General features: G+C 41.3%; 1 protein-coding gene across 2 annotated transcripts in view; it reads left to right on the top strand.

Annotated features, from left to right (window-relative positions):
• TMEM245 (transmembrane protein 245) overlaps positions 938 to 18,940 on the top strand; it is an 82,111-nt gene continuing 64,108 nt past the window's right edge. For both annotated transcript variants that reach the window (XR_002435868.1, XM_021388758.1), the window contains exons 1-5: positions 938 to 1,555; positions 10,031 to 10,148; positions 11,004 to 11,105; positions 12,081 to 12,188; positions 16,311 to 16,523. Coding sequence is in view for 1 of the 2 variants with exons in the window: in XM_021388758.1 (XP_021244433.1) it covers positions 953 to 1,555; positions 10,031 to 10,148; positions 11,004 to 11,105; positions 12,081 to 12,188; positions 16,311 to 16,523 (1,144 nt within the window). In the remaining variant the exon portion in view is untranslated. The remainder of the gene's footprint in view (positions 1,556 to 10,030; positions 10,149 to 11,003; positions 11,106 to 12,080; positions 12,189 to 16,310; positions 16,524 to 18,940) is intronic.

Raw genomic sequence — 18,940 nt, 5'->3', positions numbered from 1 at the left:
TCACTACAGAGGCCTTGTGGTGGCACTGCCGATATGTTCAGTACCTGCTGAAGGTTACCTGAAGCTGTGACAGGCAAACAGTTGGCATAGCACAGTGCCAGCACCCAGCTGCTTCAAATGTAGTGGATCTCTGTCCTCAAAAAAAAAACCTCACTCAGATCAATCATATTTATAGATGCATGTAGACGGCCCCTCCAACACTACCTGGCACCTCATGTATAGACACAGGTGTCTGGCGTACAAATGATGCAGGGAATTAGTTCCTCCTTATTCACAAATAAATAAAATGATATATAACATAATATCACACACGTCAGGTCTAAACATCCTGTCAGAACCACTTTTCCCAAGGAGCTTAACGTCCAGTAAAAGCACAGACGTTTCCCTGTGAAACAACCTGCTGCCAGGGCAGGCTCAGGCAAGAACAGTTCTCCAGCTGCTCTGACCTGTATTGCTCTCCACCTTTGCAATGACACTGCACTTGGGAGAACTATCTGCTTCCAGAGAGTGAAATGCTGGCAATGGGAGACGGCTTAAGGGTGCTGCGAGGGGGCTGCACGGCACGGGCCGAGGACAAGCCGCAGAGCCCAGGTGTGCCGGGCTGCGTCGCGCTCCGCTCCTCTATCTGAGCGTTCGGGAACAGCCGCCGCAGAGCCGGGCAGCCTGCCCTCGCGCAGCGATTCCCAAAAAGGGAAGGAAGGGACACGGGGTCCCCGCCCTCTCCTCCGCCTCGCCGCTCCGGCAGGCCGCGTTTCGGGGGGCGCGGCCGCGGGCTCCTCCGGATGAAAACTACATTTCCCGGCACCCTTCCCCGCCGGCAAGTCCCTTCCCCGCCCGGGCCCGGAGCCGCGCGGCGGCACTAGAGGCCCCGCCGCCTCGCCGCGCCCTCGCCTCCCGCGGCGGCCTCGCCCCCTGGCACCGGCGGCCGGAGCGGAGCCGCGGGGCGGGCGCCATGGCTGACGGCGGAGAGTCCGCGGTGGCCCCTCCGGGCTCTCCGGCTGCGGGGCGGCGGCCGGGCGGCTCCCCCGGCGGGGCGGAGGGCGCGGCGGCGGCCGTGGCGCGGCTGCCGCTGGGCGGCCCGGCCGGGGCGACGGGGATGTCGCTGCCGCGGCTGGAGAAGCCGATCAAGCAGGCCTTCTACAACACGGGCGCGCTGCTGTTCGCGGGGCTGTGCTGCGGGGCCGCCGTGCTGGTCTACTTCATCCTGGAGGCCTTCCTGCGGCCGCTGCTGTGGGCCGTGCTGTGCGGCACCTTCCTGCACCCCTTCAAGAGCTCGCTGACGGCGCTGGGCCGCCGCTGGCTGAGCCGCCTGCAGCGCTCCCGCACGCCCGTGCTGCTGGCCGCGCTGCTGCTGCCCCTCTGCTTCGCCAACTACGGCGTGGAGGCGCTGGGCGAGCAGGTGCTGCGGCGGCGGCGGCTCCTGCTGCTGCTGGGCGCCGGCGGGCCGCTGCTTTACGGGCTGTACTGCTTGGGCAGCTCGCTGGGCGTGCAGGTGCTGCTGGCCCAGGCCGCCCGCCTCATTTGCCAGGGGCTGGACTACTTCAGCAGCCAGTGGGTGAGTGCGGGGCCGGAGGGAGGAACGGGCGGCAGCGGGGCTGGGCGCGGCCCGGCGCCATCTCACTTGTTGCGCGGCGGCGGTCGCGGGAACCGCGGTACGGCTGGGTTCGTGTGCTCCCAGGTGTCCCGCCGAACGACACTTTGAGCTTTTTTACAGCGGTGTGTTTCTGATGCAGATTGGATGGGCTGGAGGGTGTGTGAAAATGGGAGGAAAGGGTGTGCGTGGCTTTCTGCTCGAAGTGTTTGCGTGTGCTGGAAAGTGTCGGGGAGATGTGTTCAGTCTTCACAAGTATGGTTAACGCTGAGTAAGGCAGAGCAGGCAGGCGTGCCCTTTTTACAAAGAGGCAAGTTGTGAGCGTTTCCATGTACCTGCAGTGAGGTGGTGGAGGAGCACAAACATGACTTGTCATACGGACTGGAAGTTTTGATTTGTTGCTGTGTCGTTTCCTTGCTAAGCTTCAGGCTTCCCTCTGGATTGGCACGTGTTATGCAGATGTGCTGTTGCTAAACTGGGTGACTTGGCTAAGTCCAGTGCCTTATTTGGACTTCATTAATCACGCTGTAATGATGGCTGATGTGTAGAGAGCTACCAGAAGTAGTTAATAGTAACTGTGGCTGTAGTGCACTACCCCATGCCTGTACCTGCTCACCACAGGCTCGCTCAGCTGTGTCTGAGTCTTCTGCTTTGTTCTGGTGTTTCTACAGTGACCTTTCTGTTCAGTGGAGTGCTCTAAGATTTTAATTAGGAAGAAAAAAGAAGGTCCTAGAAAAACTTCAGGCTCAAGTTCCTTGGGAAGATGTGGGGTTTCTGTCAGAAGAGCTAACTGTGGTCTTCCTTAAGCAAACCAGTAGCCAGCTAAGTGAGCTAGCAATCGGACTAGAAGTGATGGCTTTAAGTTGTGCCAGAGGAGCTTCAAGTTGGGTAACGAGGAAACATTTATTTGCAGAAAGAGTGGTGAGGCATTGGAACAGGCTGCCGGGGGGAGGAGAGGGGGGGGCGGGGGATGGAGTCACTGTCCCTGGAGGTGCTTGAGAAGCATGGAGGTGTCATGCTGCCCAATTCTCTTCCTGAGACACTGCACAGGAAAGAACCTAGGCACTCCTAGGTAAATTTCCTCAGTTCAGCTAGGCACCTTCTATACACTTTATAGTACTTTCCTGTTCCTGTTTCATGAACTTTTCTTCTGTGTGACTTGTATCATCTCAAAGCTGTGGCAGAGTAACTTAATTTTATCTATGCTGCTGAGGAGCCTTGAGCTGCGTCTGCTTTGACTTCAGTTAAGCATTTAAAAGCTGTTCAGTTTCCATGATGGATTGCAGGACGATGTTTGCATGTGTACCGCCTGCTTGCTAGCCACACAGGAATTTTGCATATTGCTAGTCAGTTTGCTCCATTGTTTGTTCTCTGGCATCTGAATGGTTCTTTCTCTATATTATCGTGCATGAAAATTTGTTTGTAGATACTCTGTGATAAGGAAAAGGGAGGGTCATCTCATTTTTTGCCCTTAATTTTAGCAGCCTACTAAGCCAAACCAGACTTCCGTGTTTGGAAATACTTCAATGCACAACAACTTAATATAGAATAAATAATTTTTTCCCTTATCCAATAGGGAACACTTTCTTGCCAGGAACATAATGTATTTAGTAAAAGCCTAAAAAAGATAAACTAATGCCTGTTGCAGTGTTGCTGGTTTTGACAATGAGAACAGCATTTGCATAGCAGTGTGCGGTTGTTTATGGCAGCTTTGATCTTACAAAGTATGAATGTCTGTGCTCCAGGCACACACAGTTCTGTCCAGCAAAGGTGTAAAGTTATTTCCACTGGGAGCTTTGCACCACCTGGCTGGCAGAAAGGATGAACATGCGCAGTTGTCTTCTCCCTTTCTGATTCCCTCAGCTGTACCAGGGGAGTGAGAGGGGTCTGTTGTTAGAATTTGACGGAGAACAGTTACGTCTTTTTTACGTACCAATTTGGGGTTCTAAAGGTATTTTTATGGTACCTGCTGAGCTGTGATACAGAGATGAAATTTCTCATTATTTCCAGAACGGTGCTCTCCAAATGCAGGAATAGCATGTGATAATGACATAGAAAACTGCATCTTGGCACCAGCGTGCTGCAGAGCTTTCTAGTGCTGTTGTCCTCAAATCTGGAAAAGCTGTTTACAGCATTGATGAACGAAGGTGGAGAAATGGATACATTCCTGTCTGGGATTTCTTTGTCACTAATGTAGTTTGAGTTGGGAATCCTAGATCCCACCATGACAGGCACATTGTTTAAGTACTTATAAAATGCTGCATTTGGAGAATAAGCACGGAATCTTAGGCTAGTTCCCTCCATCCCCTTTCCTGTCGCACTGTACAGTTCCTGCCTGTTGTTTGAAGAAGCTTGCTTGAGAAATATGGGAGACTGCTTGGCCTGTTACATAGAGGGTGTGCTCTCTGCATGAATGTCAGGTAACCTAACAAGGAAGAGGAAGGTTTTCCTATATCTTTTTTGAAACAGGGAAGAGTTTGTCCCATAGCAGGCTGGCAATGCCCTTACCAGTTTATATGCTGTACCAATTTCAGTAGTTGCCCTTGCAGTTCTCTTATCTTTTAAAAACTAATCTTGGACTGTTGTGTCCATTGTAGCTTTGTAGGAGGAATCTTGTATCCAGCACTATACAAAGGTATGGGGAATCTTTCTGCTTCATGTCAACTGTTCAAATTACTTAATCCTGACGTTTTGCAGTTGCAGTACTACGCAGAAAATGCTCTTGGTTCTCTTTATTTATTTATTTTTCAGCAGGAGTCAGAGGCTCATGTTTATTTAGAAAATGGTTAGTTTATAGATCCCAGCAGATGAAATGAATTATACAGCCATTCTGCATTGACTCTGAAGTTCATCTTCTGAGTAAATTAAATCCGATGTGGTAATAATTGGCAGGATTCTCCAGAGTGAACTTGGTTACCAGGCTGTCAGAATCTTTCCACTATGGCTAATCTTTCTTCTGTGGTTTGTCATAATTTATTGATGAGGTTCAGAAATATGTGTCTGCCTTTTTTTGGCCTGTATGGAACTGTAGGTCTCTGAAACTGTTAGCTGAGCTGTATCTGAATGTAATAGATACAACTCGCTTTATGCTAGTAGCATGCAGTTAGAGGAGCTAATTGGTCCTTTCCTCACTACAGTGCTGGGCAAATCTTGAAATACAGTTTGCTGTGACCAGTATATTGGATGGAGTATTTCCTAAAATGATGTTGTATGTCTTAGTCTGTCGACTGTGTTCTCCCTGTCAGGGAACTATCAAAGACATCCACCGGGGCTAACACTGTCATGCTGGCACTAGATGTCAGCAGTCCCTAAGGCATCCCTTGCAGACTGAAATTCTCAAATGTGCTTCCTGGCAAACATCTGGGGTTGTGGGCATCCGTGATGTTCTGCTTCTGTAGTGCTGTTGGGGATTGCATGCGGAGAAGCAGCAGCATCTATATTCTGTGAAGTTCACCTACCGGGCAATTTCTCTTTTACGAAGGAAAGGGTTAAGTCTGACTGTAATGTTGGCATAACTATAAGTGAGAAAAATGCAGTTCTGATTTTTGAAGTATTCTTTTTGCCGTTCGTAACAGTCCTTTCAGTATTTTGGTGTCACAACTTGTAAATCAGACAGCCAGGTACTGACTGTAAACACATGCTACCGAAACCACAGTTCAGGTTTGTTGTCACAACTTGGTAGAGATCAATTTTGTAGAAACCACGTGTCCTATTTAAAACAGGATGGAGAGGGGCAGGAAAAGACTAGGTTGTTTCTGCTGTTTCCCACCTTTTCCCTTCCATGCCCACCTCAGCTTTGGGAGAGCCTGCCAGAACTTGCCTATCTTGAAAAGGCATATTAGTCTGTTTAGATTTACATCCATGAAGTGCAGCTCAAAGCTGACACAAATCTTGAGTCTAATGATAAATGCCATGCAAAGCTGGGTATTTTTTGGTATTTATTATTTGAACACAATAATACTGATTTTTCTTCCACTTCTGAAAGGATTGTTGGTGTAGAACAGTCCAGCAAAATTTTAGCTGTGCTTGTGGAATGAAACAAGAAGAGGAAAAAGTTAATACACATTGAAGATCCATCTTTGATTGAGGTGGCATCATGAGGCACTCTCTATCTGGGAAGAGGGCATCTGATGTGTTCTTCTCACAACTGTAGCTTGAAAAGCTGGATTCCTGAATAGCTTTTTATTTAAAAAGATTCTCATATGTAACTTCCATTAAAACAGGAAAAGTGAAATGTAGGAGGGATGTGTTAGCACCCGTAGCTGCAGATTTCTGTATCTCAGTGTAATGGATTTCCTTATATTCACGGCACAGGAAATGTTGCAGAAGACATGGAAAATGCTTTTAACTCATGCATGACAGTATTGGTTTTGAAAGTCAGTTCCTGCCTGACCTAGAATTCCAATCGTAAGTTCCTAGTTTAGTCACTGGGATCTCACTGAGCACCAGGCTTCTGTTTCATCTGGTTTACTAGCCATGGCATGTTAAAATCAAAGGTATTTAAGTGGTTATTTATCACAGCTGGGGGTTCTAGAAGCAGAACTGGTGCAAGTTTCTATTCCTGTGAGCATAGTACAAGGAATAACTCAATCATGGGATCATGTCATAAAAACTGATAATTTGTGTTGTGTGCTACAGAAGTTTGAAGCTCACTTTCACTCCTGTCAAATGTAATTTTCAATAATGAAGGTTTCCTTAGAGAAGGGAAGAGGAGGATGAGTTTTCTCTTAAGTGGTCAGTAGCATTCTCTGTGTGGCTAGTTTTTTTTTTTGTTGGTTTGGTTACATATTCTGGTCTTTGTTTGGTGAAAACCATCTCTCTGTGAACTGAAGGTTAGTTATGCTTTCTTCGTTCTGCTCAGCTCTGCATGTTACGGCATCTTGTGTACTGTGGAAGAAGCAGAAAAGCCTCATGAAATTAATTTTGGTTCTGAAAACTGGAATAAAAATGATGGTTTCATAATTCCTCACTTTATTATCTTTTTTTCTTGTTTAGAAAAAACATTTTCAACTAGATAAACTCTGTAATGTTCGTCGCAGCAAAGAGTTGGCTTTTAGTGATGCATGTAATACCTTGGATGGAGTCAGTTTTTAAGAACATACTCTTGTGTTCTGCTTTTGCCATCTTTCATTCCTTTGCCAGCCTGCTTTGCCAGTGAGGAGAGAGAAGTAGAAGTAATGAACTGCTGTCACAGGAGCTCTTCTTTGGCTGGCTTCACCTGGTGTAACACTGCTTTAAAAGTTTGCGAAACAAGCTTGGAGTGGCTAAGAAGACTCTGCATGTGGGATGAGTGCTGCTCATTGCAAAATGCTAAAATGATGAAATTCCCTTTTTTATAGGGATTTGTATGAGGCCTAGATATGGATATACTTGAGACAGCTTGCTTGGGAACATCCCCCTGTTCTGGAGATCTATAATTTGATTTTGTAAGTGATAATCGCATGATGTGTAGGAGAGGTGAGGCTGCATCTCCATCAGTAGGAGAGAAGGAAGGTGCTGCTTTCACTAGCAGTGAAGTATTATACGAGCTCGGTCGTAAAGCCTCTCCCTTAGAGATTAACTTGCTGGTACAAAGAATGAGCTGTGTAAATAAAAAGTTTTATTTATTGTCAGGGGTTGAGGAGTAGGAGAGGGAGCTCATTCTCATTGAAAAAATGATGCCAGAGCCAAACCATTTCTCTCATTTTCTAATTCTCCCATGTTAAACTGGAACTGAAAACAATCTTTCGCTAACATTGTTGAAACAGTTGTGCTGATGGATCTTATGCTTTCTGATAGTAAAATTAAAAAGAGAAGTCAAAACACTGAAGCAGATGCTTAATGTAAAAGCTGCAGCCTTTTTATGGTGTGGTTTTGACTTCAGGTGGCGACTGGAAGAGAACTGAAGCCCCTCAGACTTGCTTAGACAGCTTAAGATCTGGTGCTTTAAAGTTACTGCTGTAACCCATAAGTGGATGCTGAAATAGGAGAAACTGCACTGCAGTTATGCAATTGTTTGTTCAGGGAAGTGTACAGCTTAGATATATGTTTATTTTTAATATGTATTTTTAATATTTTTAGTAAGTTAGACATCTGTGACTGACTTCTGTTTAATAAACAGTTAACGGTAGCTGATGTGTTTTGCAGTATCTGAAGTGTGTTCATTGGTCACCTGATTGGCTGCATCCACATAAATCAAATCTATACACGTTGTGGGTTAGCATGGCTTGTGTGTACACAATTAAGCTTAATTGTGTATGTACGGTATCTTTTATTCTTCATTTGTATGGAGACTGTTGTTGCAATGGTCATGTAATAATAAAGAGGCTGTTACTATTCTCACTCTGGTAGCCAAAATGTTTGGAGAACATTCAGAAAAGAGAAGGAAAAATTATATAAGAGGCACTTCAAGGGTTAAACAAACCAAAAAATGCCAAAAACCCAGAAAGAACCTGTTGCCAGGTTAGAAAGGGATAAAATCCTAGTCTTTGTCAATGTAAGTTAATGTGCTCTGTCAGCTGCTTTCAGCCATGAATTCAGCAGGCTACCTTAGTTCCCATTCAGCGTGTCCCTTTTAGAACTGGGAAGCACTACTGAGTTGAGAGGTGCTTCGCTGTAATGTGAACTGATGGTGAGTTGATCGTGCCATGGTATCATTGAAGTGAAACCTCGTGAATCAGCTGGATGGCTGCAGTTTGTTTACAGGCATTGAGGATTGTTACCGTTCAATTTCTAAAATGCAAGGACTCATTTATTCTGAAATGATCTCTTTCTCTCTAATCAATAGAAGTTAGGAATACTTCTACTTGAGTCATTTGCTGAGCTTTTAGAAATGAGAATTGATGAACAGAACAGGAATAATTATTCAACAGCTAAGCCCTCATGTGCTCTTAGTTCAGCTACATGCATGGCTAAAGGCAGTGGAACACATTTTGGTTTGTTGGCTGTTAACCATAGGCTCATGCCTGGCTTCCTACTGTTGGTTTAGATTTTCCAATGAAAAATAACTGATTGAACTTACTATGTTTGTTCTTGATAATTTGTCACTTAAAGTTAAAAATTGTCTCCGGTGGAATATGCATCACACAGATGTTGCGTGGCTGGAGTAGGGCCGCATCTTGGAACTGAGTTATCTCTTGCAATTGTGCTGTAATATGACTTCTGGATGAATTAGATAAAAAAACTATATTGCCTTCAGCATGCTGCTATGGGTCAAAATGATTTTTTTTTTTTTTAATTTAATCTTAATGCTTAGGACTTGTAATAAGTTTTAGGCTTTAGTCTACGCTGGAGTAGTCACACAAACCTCTTCGCTGAGGCTCTGCTTCTTCAGTGTCATAAAGCAGGAGAGAGCTGAATGTGCTTTCAGTGAGCTCTGCTGTTCTGCCTAATTGCTTGTTCTCTGTCTCTGCCAGTGCATTCTGAGCTTTTGGAGTGAAGTCTGATTCAGCAAATGCAGTTAATAGAAGCCCTGTTTAAGCTTTGTTGGGATTTATGAATCTATGAATGGGAATTTGAAGGTTTTCTTAACTGGTTATGGATAGGGAGTCAGGGAATGTTTGTTGAATTTGGGGCAGAAATATGAGATATATTTAAAAAGAATGCACTATTGAAACTTCTTACAGGTTTTCATACCTCTTATTTAACATCTTCTACTGTGTATCAGCTATCTCCTGCTGCCTCTTGTAGTTGCTGCTTTCTTCTTTTCAGCATTTTCAAGCTTAAATTGTTTATCTCAAGACTTAATTATAGAATTCTCTCTTGTGGTTAATCTGATGAGCGGATTTATACCTGCTTTTTAACAAGCAGCAGAACCAAAATGATGGTACTTGATTTGTTACGGCAGAACCATTTTGTGACTTCAATTAAATGAGTTTTGATAAAATTCCATGTGACAAGCTATTTTAAAGTCATGACTTCTGTGAACGAAAACTGCTGAGGAGCAGCACTTTTTTTGTCCTTTCTAATGACCATCTTGGCTATAAAGCCCCGTTATTTCTTTGAACTGGAGCACAGAAGCTGGCAAGTTGTGCTGTGCTGGACTGAGTGGTGCTCTGCTGCCTCTGTGTCCCCTAAAGCCCCACTGGTTCTGCTGCCGGCCCCGTGTCATTTGGATTCTGATCTTTCACTAGTAGTTCCAAATTAAGTGCTTGGTTTTTGCTGCATAATCTTCCTCCAGCGTTTCTGTCAAGCAAAGAGTGTATCCCCCCTCATGTTCAGACCATACTGATGTCAGGCTAAAGGCATGTGTGGCCTTATCTCCTTACACTTCGAACCACATTTGCACTCCTCTCACATGCAGCCTGAAGTCCTGTGCTTGATCCTTCTGTAAGAAGCCTGTATTTTAGAGTTCGAACCTGGCAACAAGCCCCTCACTAGACCAGCTAGGGGTGTGTGTGCACACAATTACAGCTGTGTTGCATGTGTGTGTGTACATACCTGTGTGTCCTTTTCTTACAGATATGGACGTTGGTAGTTGGTTACCTGTTGATGGTTTCATTCAAATGGAACATAAGCACTGAACGTTACCTGAAAGCAGTCTCAGTCCCTGTGTGGATCATGCTGCTCTTTCACTTAGGTGAGTAACAAGTTATTTTTCTAACACATCCATATGTAAAATACATTTAATAGTAGCAATAGAAGCAAGAAAGCACATCTGTGTCAGCAGTCATTAAGCAAGTCTATGTCAACAATAGCAAATAAATTAATCAATAGTCTCTGTAATCTGTAATGTAAGTAAAAGATTATAGTAATTTGTTTATTTAAAACATAAGATTATAGTAGAATATAAGATTATAGCAATTGATTTTACATATTTAAGAATATCAGATTATATTATCATATGAGTTTATGGTAACAATGTTATGCAAAGGCTATAATGATGAAGGATTTCAGAACATATTCCATGATTTACTATGCTTTGGCAGCAAGTGTCAGGGGTTCTGATGAGCAGGTAGACACGCTTTGCTGAGGTTTGTAGCTGCAGATAGTGAATTTGCGTTAGCTTATGTTTTGTAGTCTTGCATTTTCTGGAAGTACTAGATGAAAAGTTGAAACCCAAGAAGGCACTGCTTGATAACCACTCTAGAGATGGAAAATAAATCCACGTTTCTGGGGGGATTTATTTCTGGGATTTGGTTTGCCTCTAACTTCTAAAATGTTTTTACTTTGTGTATATCTTAATGTTATTTTAGATGTATCAGCATAGTTTAGAGTCACTGATGTTAGAAATGGTAACAGCTTGGGTTATTAATAGAGAAACTTGCTCAGTTTTCCTATTCTTCAATGGGAATATAGGAACCATGTTTGTTTTATGACACTTAGTTTCTGCCTAGATTGCTCTTGACTGCTGGGGTGCTTATCTTGGTTTTCCTAAGTGTAATGTTTATTAATAGTCTATTTTTGTTGTTGTTAAAAATACCATATTTCTCAGCTTCTGTGGCAGGTTCCTGGAGAATTCCTGTGTTCCTGGTTATAGTTGTTCTGATGACTGTAGGCATGTTGCATGAACAGCAGAATGGAAAGGAGTCTTCTGGTAAGAAATGAATCTCTGTTTCTTTCGTAATTGGAGGCAAAAGATCTGTAAAGTCGAGTGAGAATCTGGATTGTATTACTGTAAATTCAATATTGTGTAGATTGGAAGAATTTCCTAGAAGATTTTAGTGCATTTGTTTCAAAGTGGTTTATGTGTGCTGAAGTGAATCTTTAGTTCTTTACAGAAAATCTTTGAAATTGATAGTTTCCTTTTCATAGCAAAGTAGTGGCTCATTATCAAGTCCCATCGCCTTTAACTACAAAGTTGAGAATCTATTTCTATAATTTAAGGTTAGAGAATCCTATATGTAGCCTCAAGCACAAAGAAAGCCCAGGAAATAGGGAATCAAAGGGCTAATTTTGAAAGAAAGGATCAGTATGGGTTTAGTAGCTCCTGTAACATTGTGAGAGAAATTGAGACAACTCCATCGAGCAAGCTTCTTCTATCTAATTGTTTCTGGTTAGTGTATCTGTTTTATGGTTTGCGTTTAGACTTTGAGTAAAATAATTTTCTCCTGCTGCAAGTCAATTTTGCATAAAAATACATGTCTTCTGTTCCTACCTTGTAATAGTTGTATGGTTACTTTAGGAAACTTCTTTCCTGTTTTGCTGTTACTATTTTCCTGAATGTCGTCATCATCTTGGTTAGTAATATTGACTGTCTGCTGTAGAGATTTTTAGATGAACTGAACTGTCAGCAACTGCAAATGACTTTGTCAGAGGAAGCTCACTAGCAAAGGAAGTGTAAATAACTGCCTTTGTGTTTTGCCACCAGTTGTATTGTAGTACTAAAATTAATAGCTCTCATTCATGTTTGATAACACTGACTATAGATAAGACATACTAAAAACTAACAACATCTATCTGTATAATTTGTTTTATTTGGCAGCTTCAGTGGATATCAAGAAACACATAAAATGTCTTAACACTTGAGCTTTTTTTAAAACAAAATTTACGTACACGTATATTTTTGCAGGGGCAGAGCTTCCTGGACAGATGATTTCCATTGCTGCTTCAACAATTGCCATGGCAATTTCCGTGACAGAAGATGAATCCAGTAATGAACGTTCCTCACAACCCTCAGGTGACTGAATTCTCTGTAAGAAAACATCTATATTTGCTCTGCTGGCATGAAATTAGAGGGAATAAAGAAATAACTTCAAAACAGTCCCTCTGTTTTTCATTCCTAACAAAATACCACATTTGTACTTTATCAAAGTGATTTATCTGTTTTGAAAACAATGCTAAAAAGGCAATATATAAAAAACAGCTTTTGGATTGTAGTGTGTGGCTATCCGTGCATCTAGGAAACCTAACTAGCAGATTTTTTTTTCAGGTGAGGGCATTTTTTTCCTCTAGTCCTTTATTATTTTATTTATTTAGTTTACTCTTCTCTTTGATTTCTTGTCTGTTACAAGGTATAACTGGAGCAGGTACAGACAGACAAGAATAAAATTTCTGTACATCACAGTGACAAAAAAAAACTTCACTGTCTTTTTCAACGGGCGTGATGAATGTCTTTCCTTTAGTGAGTTTACTTGAGAATGTAGCTTGAGTCATGATATTTCACTTGCAACAACAGAAGTCTGTAAGAAATGGCTTCAAAATGTTGCGGAGAGGATGTTTAGATATCCATCACTGGTTTTGAGCTCTACAGTCATTTTTCTGAGTAGGCCTTCATGGAATAGCGTGGGATACTTGAAAAATAAGCTATTATGGAGACCTGACAATTGAAAGGTTTCATCAATTTCCTGTGAAGTATGTCGTTCAGCTTGGCAGAATATAAGCTTCCGAAGCATCAACTTGAAATTGGCTGTGTTTGAGTGGTCTACTTGAAGACAGGATGTTCTTTATATTGTCTGTAATGAGGGAATTTTGTAGAGGAGGAAACACAGTGAGTGTGGAAGAGAGAATTTGTTGAGCACGCTATGTTAAAAGTGTCTATCTAAAGAGTGGCTTTTGTGAAACTAAAAAGTTTCTTCAGCCATGTGGGTAAAAGAGAGTTGATGTAGAACAATCTCTTCAGAAATCTTTTGTTGAAACAAACACACTTCCAAATTTTAAATATGTCAATGTAAACTGTACTTGAAAACAAACTTGTTTTTTAAATATAGTAAGGACAAATGCGGACAACTTACTCTTTTGTCATCTTTGTTTCTGCATTTCACAAGACTATCATGAAAATAAATAGAGAATATCATAGACATATCGTGAAATTTGAGAATGGACCGTGGTGGTGGCAGTCTTCTTTTACTGCAGTTTCTTACATTTAATTTTGGAAATGAGAGGCATTTTTTGCCTGGATTTTGGACATACAGTTAAGAGATGGTCTCCCACAGATGTGTAGTGTAAATGGTTGTGTTTTTCTTTGGTTTGTTTTTTTTTCTTTAACTTACACACTACTTTTAATCTCTTTTCCTCTTCAGGACAATTTATTTTCTGTTTTCAAATTGTAATGTTCTCTCTTGGCTGGAAGCAAACTACAGCAGTTTTACAAAGGTGTATTTTTTACTGAGTGTTTCTGACTTTTTTTTTTTGAGGCAGTTAGCCAGTTTTTTTTGGCTCGTGAATGCTGTTCTTTTCCTTCACAACAGGGAAAGGACAAATACGTAGTTTCCTGTCTACTTCTCATCTGCAAAGACATTATGGACTGTATTTAATAAGGGTTTATATAACCTGAAGATACTCTTAAGATTCTGATAATCCTCCATTTGTATTAGTGAGGCATCCATATCTTGGTTTGCAGAGCTCATCTTGTCAACAAAATCTGACTTGTTTCATTTGCAGTGTTTGTGTTTTGAACTGGATCAACTTCTGTGACCTGACTTACCGTACAGTCACCTGAATGGCAGTTTTGATGTTAAGAAGTGCGTGTGTTCAGCATGGCAAGAATACTACGCAGTCATTGGCAGTGCCAGTACAGTTTGGCTTGAAGTATTGTGAAACTACATTCTGAAAAAGCTGTCGTGTCCTAGGATTTCCAAGGATTTTTGTAGTCTTATTTTCCTCCCCCTGCCTTCTTATTTTCCTGTCAGCTTATTCTGACCTGTGTTTTTGCATTCTGTGTAGTCTGCTTATGTTCATAGGGAAACTGTAACAGAGTGAGCGAATTTAATTGGTACTACTCAACATTATTTTTGCTGTTACTTAGTTTTCTTTATAGCAAAAATATATTCCAGCACATTTTTCATTGCCAAAGGAGGTGATAGTCTTTTTTCTTTCATGAAAGTGACACTCTTAAGTGTTTTGGGGGCAAAAAGCATCAGATAACTTTCATCTCGAGACAGAGGCTTCACTGCATTAAATTCCTTTGTTTTCTGTTTTGGCTTTTAGAATTTTCTTCCCTTTGAGTTTCTGCTTGTTGTCACATTACTTCTTACATTTATTATAGTAATTTTGGAGAAAAAGAGTAAAAGGAAAGGTGTTGAGTAAGTTGAATAGATGGGGAGAATTCTTGAAAATGAACATACTGCTTTCTTTAGTGGATTATAAGCTGGATCCATTTGTGCTTTTCTTTTTCTTCTTCAAACTGCAAGGCACAGGAGAAAGATAGACTCCTTTATTTCTTATGACAGTAACACTTTGCCTGTCTTTTTAGGAGAGCTTCTGTTTACAGCTAACTTCCTTTCCCCTTACGAAAATTTACCTTGGGTCTTTTAGTCAAAGTATAGTCCATATATGAGAGAGTTGGCCTTCCTCTGTTTGAGAGATGAACTAATTTGCTAAGACACACTCCACCTGAGCCATCTGTTGTATTTGGCTGCCTGCTGAGCTCCTTCTTTCAGATTGCCTCCTGTAATCCCTTTGGGAATATGCTGCAGTTTCACCTGATATGTTACCTGCAACCAGCTGATGTTTTTGTCATCTTCCAGTGTCTATCAGTTAGTTGAATCAGTATGTCTGCGCTACGGTATTAGTGAGGTTGGAAAGTGCTTATAAGCTCTAGAAATAATTCCCCTTACTTGTAGAAAGACCAGTGCAGATTGCTGAAACAAAAGAAGAGTGTGTGGGATGGCAGAATCTGTTATTTACTGCTACTGTTCACGTATGATGAATCTGTCTTTTCTACGCTCTAGCTGTTAACGTTTTAGTCTAGGAGTGTCTTTAGTAAAGGTGCATCAAAGCTAAAATTGCATGTGTGAAGTGTGGTGTGTTTTTTTTGTTTGCTTGTTTTTTAAATGCATGTAGTATATTAATACAGTTTCTAAAGCAGTTTTTTCTTTGTGGGGGGGGGAAGTGATTGCTCTTGATGTGACTTAAATCCAGTGTTTGTTGCTTACCTGCTGCTACGTGTATGACACAGCAAATTACCTTTTCTTTTTTAGTACAGAGTAGCTTTTCAGGTCTTCATGTGTCCCCATTCTTCCATTATAGCTATAAATGTTGTTCAAATAATGTTGCATGGGAAACTTTCCCATTTTGCCTCTAGGGGCCAAGCATGGGGACTCAGTAAAAGTTTATACTGGTGTTCTTGGAAAGAGATAGTTCTATTTACAAGAACTTTAATTTGGACATTAGTATTTTTGCCTGAAGTTACTATTTGCTGTTTATTCTTAAGTACATTTGTTTTTAACCTATCAGCTCACATCTTTTTTTAAATTGAACTTCATCTTTTACTGGTTGAATGACAACATTTGTTATCCGCTAATCTGCGCTTGCTTTAGACACATAATTCAGGATGACAGTGTGTGCTATGTTTGTAATGTGGGCATTCAAAAAAGTGTACTGAGAAGTTTGTATGATATAAGCATGCTCTTCAGTTTATTCTGTTCTTTGTTTAAATGAGTTTTGAGCAAATTTAAGTTTACTTTTGAGTCCTTGAAAAGATTTAAGACACAAATTTCCGCTTCCCTGAGGTTTCCAGAGTTTTGGGGTTATTTGCTGAAGTACATTTAGCTCACAATTAACTTGTGGCAATAAGAGGCCTCGTAGAGGCTGTAGCATCTTTTCTCTCTTCCTCCCCGTGCTGCTTGACATGGTATTGCATGATGTGGGAAAGCCTATACAGCCCTGTTCTAGCTTTTCAAAACACAGATCAGTGTCAGGGCTGTCCCTGCCATCTAGTGAAATTACAAAGGAAAAAAAAAACAGCAACAACAAAAAGCCAACAGCAAGATAAGTTGGCTGTAGGGAGTAATATTCTGTTCTGTGTTGAAGATTAATGTGATAATTTCCACTTCTTTGTTTGCTTTTGTTTTTTATTTAGGTGTGACAGAAGGTGATCCACCTCCACAAGCTTCTTCATCTTTCTCCTCCTCTGCGTCCTCTTCTGGGAACAGACAAAGACCTGAGATTGGTTCTTTCCTTAAAAAAAAGAAAACTAGTGATGTTTACTTCGTTACACTTGTGTGGGCAATCGTCATTGTCCAGATCTGGCTAAACTTCTGGATTGTGCAGTTATTGCCAGTGCCTTTTGCAGGTAGTAATACAATTACTATAAATGTTTGTTTGTTTTTTTTTTTAAAGATCACTTTGAGTAGCTGTAGGCTTTGTGTAAAGTGAAGTAAAAGGAAGGACCTGCAGGCTTCGAGTTTTTTAAATTGAAAGCTTTTTAATGACTTCCTATTTTCAAGTGTTCAGAGTTCAAAAACATCGATGTTTTCGGTGAACTGTAACTTCAAATAGGATTAATGTGGGCTGTCTGTTACAATGTAGTGGACAACTGTCATTGTAGAATTGCTTAGTCTGTTGACTCTCATTACTATGTATGTTACCTGGAATAACTTACTGCCACACCTTAGACTGTGAGAATGCTTTTGGTTTGGAGCACTGTCATTTTTCTTCCTCTTGTTGCCTTGTCTTTCATGTTTCTGTAAGTATTGATAGAAAATATTTTTGCTGTTATTCACTGTTGAAGTAAACTCATACATCTGTTCTAATTTCCATTAAAAGTATGTTGCTAGGTTCTGTGGACGAATCACAAGATAAATTTGATTCTAATTCTAGCTCTCAGGCTAATTGGCTTTGTCACTTCATGTCTATGTGTATCTGTTCTCTTACGTATCAAGAAAGAATGGAATATTTGATAGCTGCCTGACAAAGTGATTTAAAAGCTGAATGCCACTCCAGTATCTTTTCTTGGAGGGTAGATAGTGAAGGTAGGAACTCTAGAAATAAGCCTGACCTGCTGTAAATCTGAGTTCTCTCCTCCAGCTGTAAACAAAATGAGTTCCCTGATTTCTTTTGATTTTTTTCTAAACTTCTTTTCTCTAAACAGTAACTTCCAGCATTTTTTATATATCTAATATTATTTACCTCTTTCCCAAGTTTGATGGAGGGGCACGAGCAAGCAGCAAAAGTACCCACGAAGCTGCTTACTCTGTCCCTGTGCTGCAGTGTGGGCTTATCTGTAGGCTGCATTGCCCCTGGGGAGGCACCTGCTCTAGCACTGCAGTCCCTCTGGGTGTTCCTGCTCCTTAATGGGACAATTCTGCTCCTCTGGCCTTTTTGTTCACTCCTCTCTGTTTGCTCATCTCCTCCTTGTTCTCTTCTATGTTCCTTCTTCCCCCTCTAGCATTTTCTGCTCTTTCTTAAATACACTTTCATGGAGGCAACACATGTGTGGCTGATGGGCTCAGCTGTGGCCTGCAGTGGGCCCATTGAGGAGCTGGCTGGAACCAGCTGCATCTGGCACTCTTCCCTGGTCTCTTCCCAGGGAGGCCACTCTGCTACCTGGTGCACAAGGACATTATAGACCCTCCAGTCTCCTAAAAATGTCAAGAATGATGTTGTCACTGTTTGAAAATAACTGCTTGAGTGGTAGGGAAAAATGGACTCAATAATTTTGCAGTTAGGCAGACAGTGGTAGTTGGTTGCAAGCTTGATCCAGACAAATCTAGATCATAGCGTGAATCTGTAACTGAAATGGATGAATACTGCTGTTGCCAGTCCTTAAGTTTAAATCAGCTACTTGAGCACTAAACTCGAGCCAAAATAGAAATTAATTTTGAGAATGTTTATGACCTGCTTCTTAGCAGAAACACTGGGTCAGTAAGTACTTTTTCTTGGCCATAACCGATGAATATAACTCAATCACCACAAAAATAATATGAGAAGGCAGTATAATGCTGAGCAGAGCCAAACTGATACTAGTGGATCACATCAAGTGTGAGAAAGCAAATGAAGATAAACCCAGTTTGTTAAAAGAGAAGCGGCATTAAAAATAAGTGGTAGTGGAACATAGCAGGGCATATAAAGCGAGTTTTCTTGCAACTTCCTAAGTTTGAGACTGATAAATACACTTGAATTTAGAGACCTGAAGGAGATTGCTTCTAGTATGCTTAAAAACAAACAACAAAAACAACACCAATAAATCTTAAAGTGTGAAGGGGTTAATTTTGCCAGCACAACACACTGGTAGAGGGGGTGCATGCAAAGCAGTATTTAGATTATTAGTAATATCTTGGTACCGGTAATGTTTTTCCTTGAAGTAATTTTTCTTTCAGTGGAATTTTCGTTTAAAATTGCTTGAAGTTGAGTGTAGAAATTTATTATTCCACAAGATGAAAAGGTGAAAAGATGACTGTTGAATTCAAAAGCTAAGCAATAATTCAAATTGCGGAACACTGTAGCATTTGTTCAGTGATACGAGCCTGGTATTGTCTTGCTTTAAGATCTTTCACTTAGTTTCTTGCTTGTTCTGTCAAATATATGTTTCACTTTTTCTTTCAACTCTTCATCCTAAAATAATTTCAGCTGTATGATTGACTTCAGGGCTTCTTGATATCACATTGGCAGTAAGTCAGTTACTTCAGAAGATAACTTGAAACGTTTGTATTTAAATAATAGCAAGAGTTTAGAACGTCATTTCAAATGTGTTGTTCACTTTTTGTAAAA

This window comes from Numida meleagris, chromosome 2, assembly GCF_002078875.1.
Source record: "Numida meleagris isolate 19003 breed g44 Domestic line chromosome 2, NumMel1.0, whole genome shotgun sequence".
NCBI classification, from domain to species: Eukaryota; Metazoa; Chordata; class Aves; order Galliformes; family Numididae; genus Numida; species Numida meleagris.
This window is presented reverse-complemented; position numbering and strand designations above follow the sequence as displayed.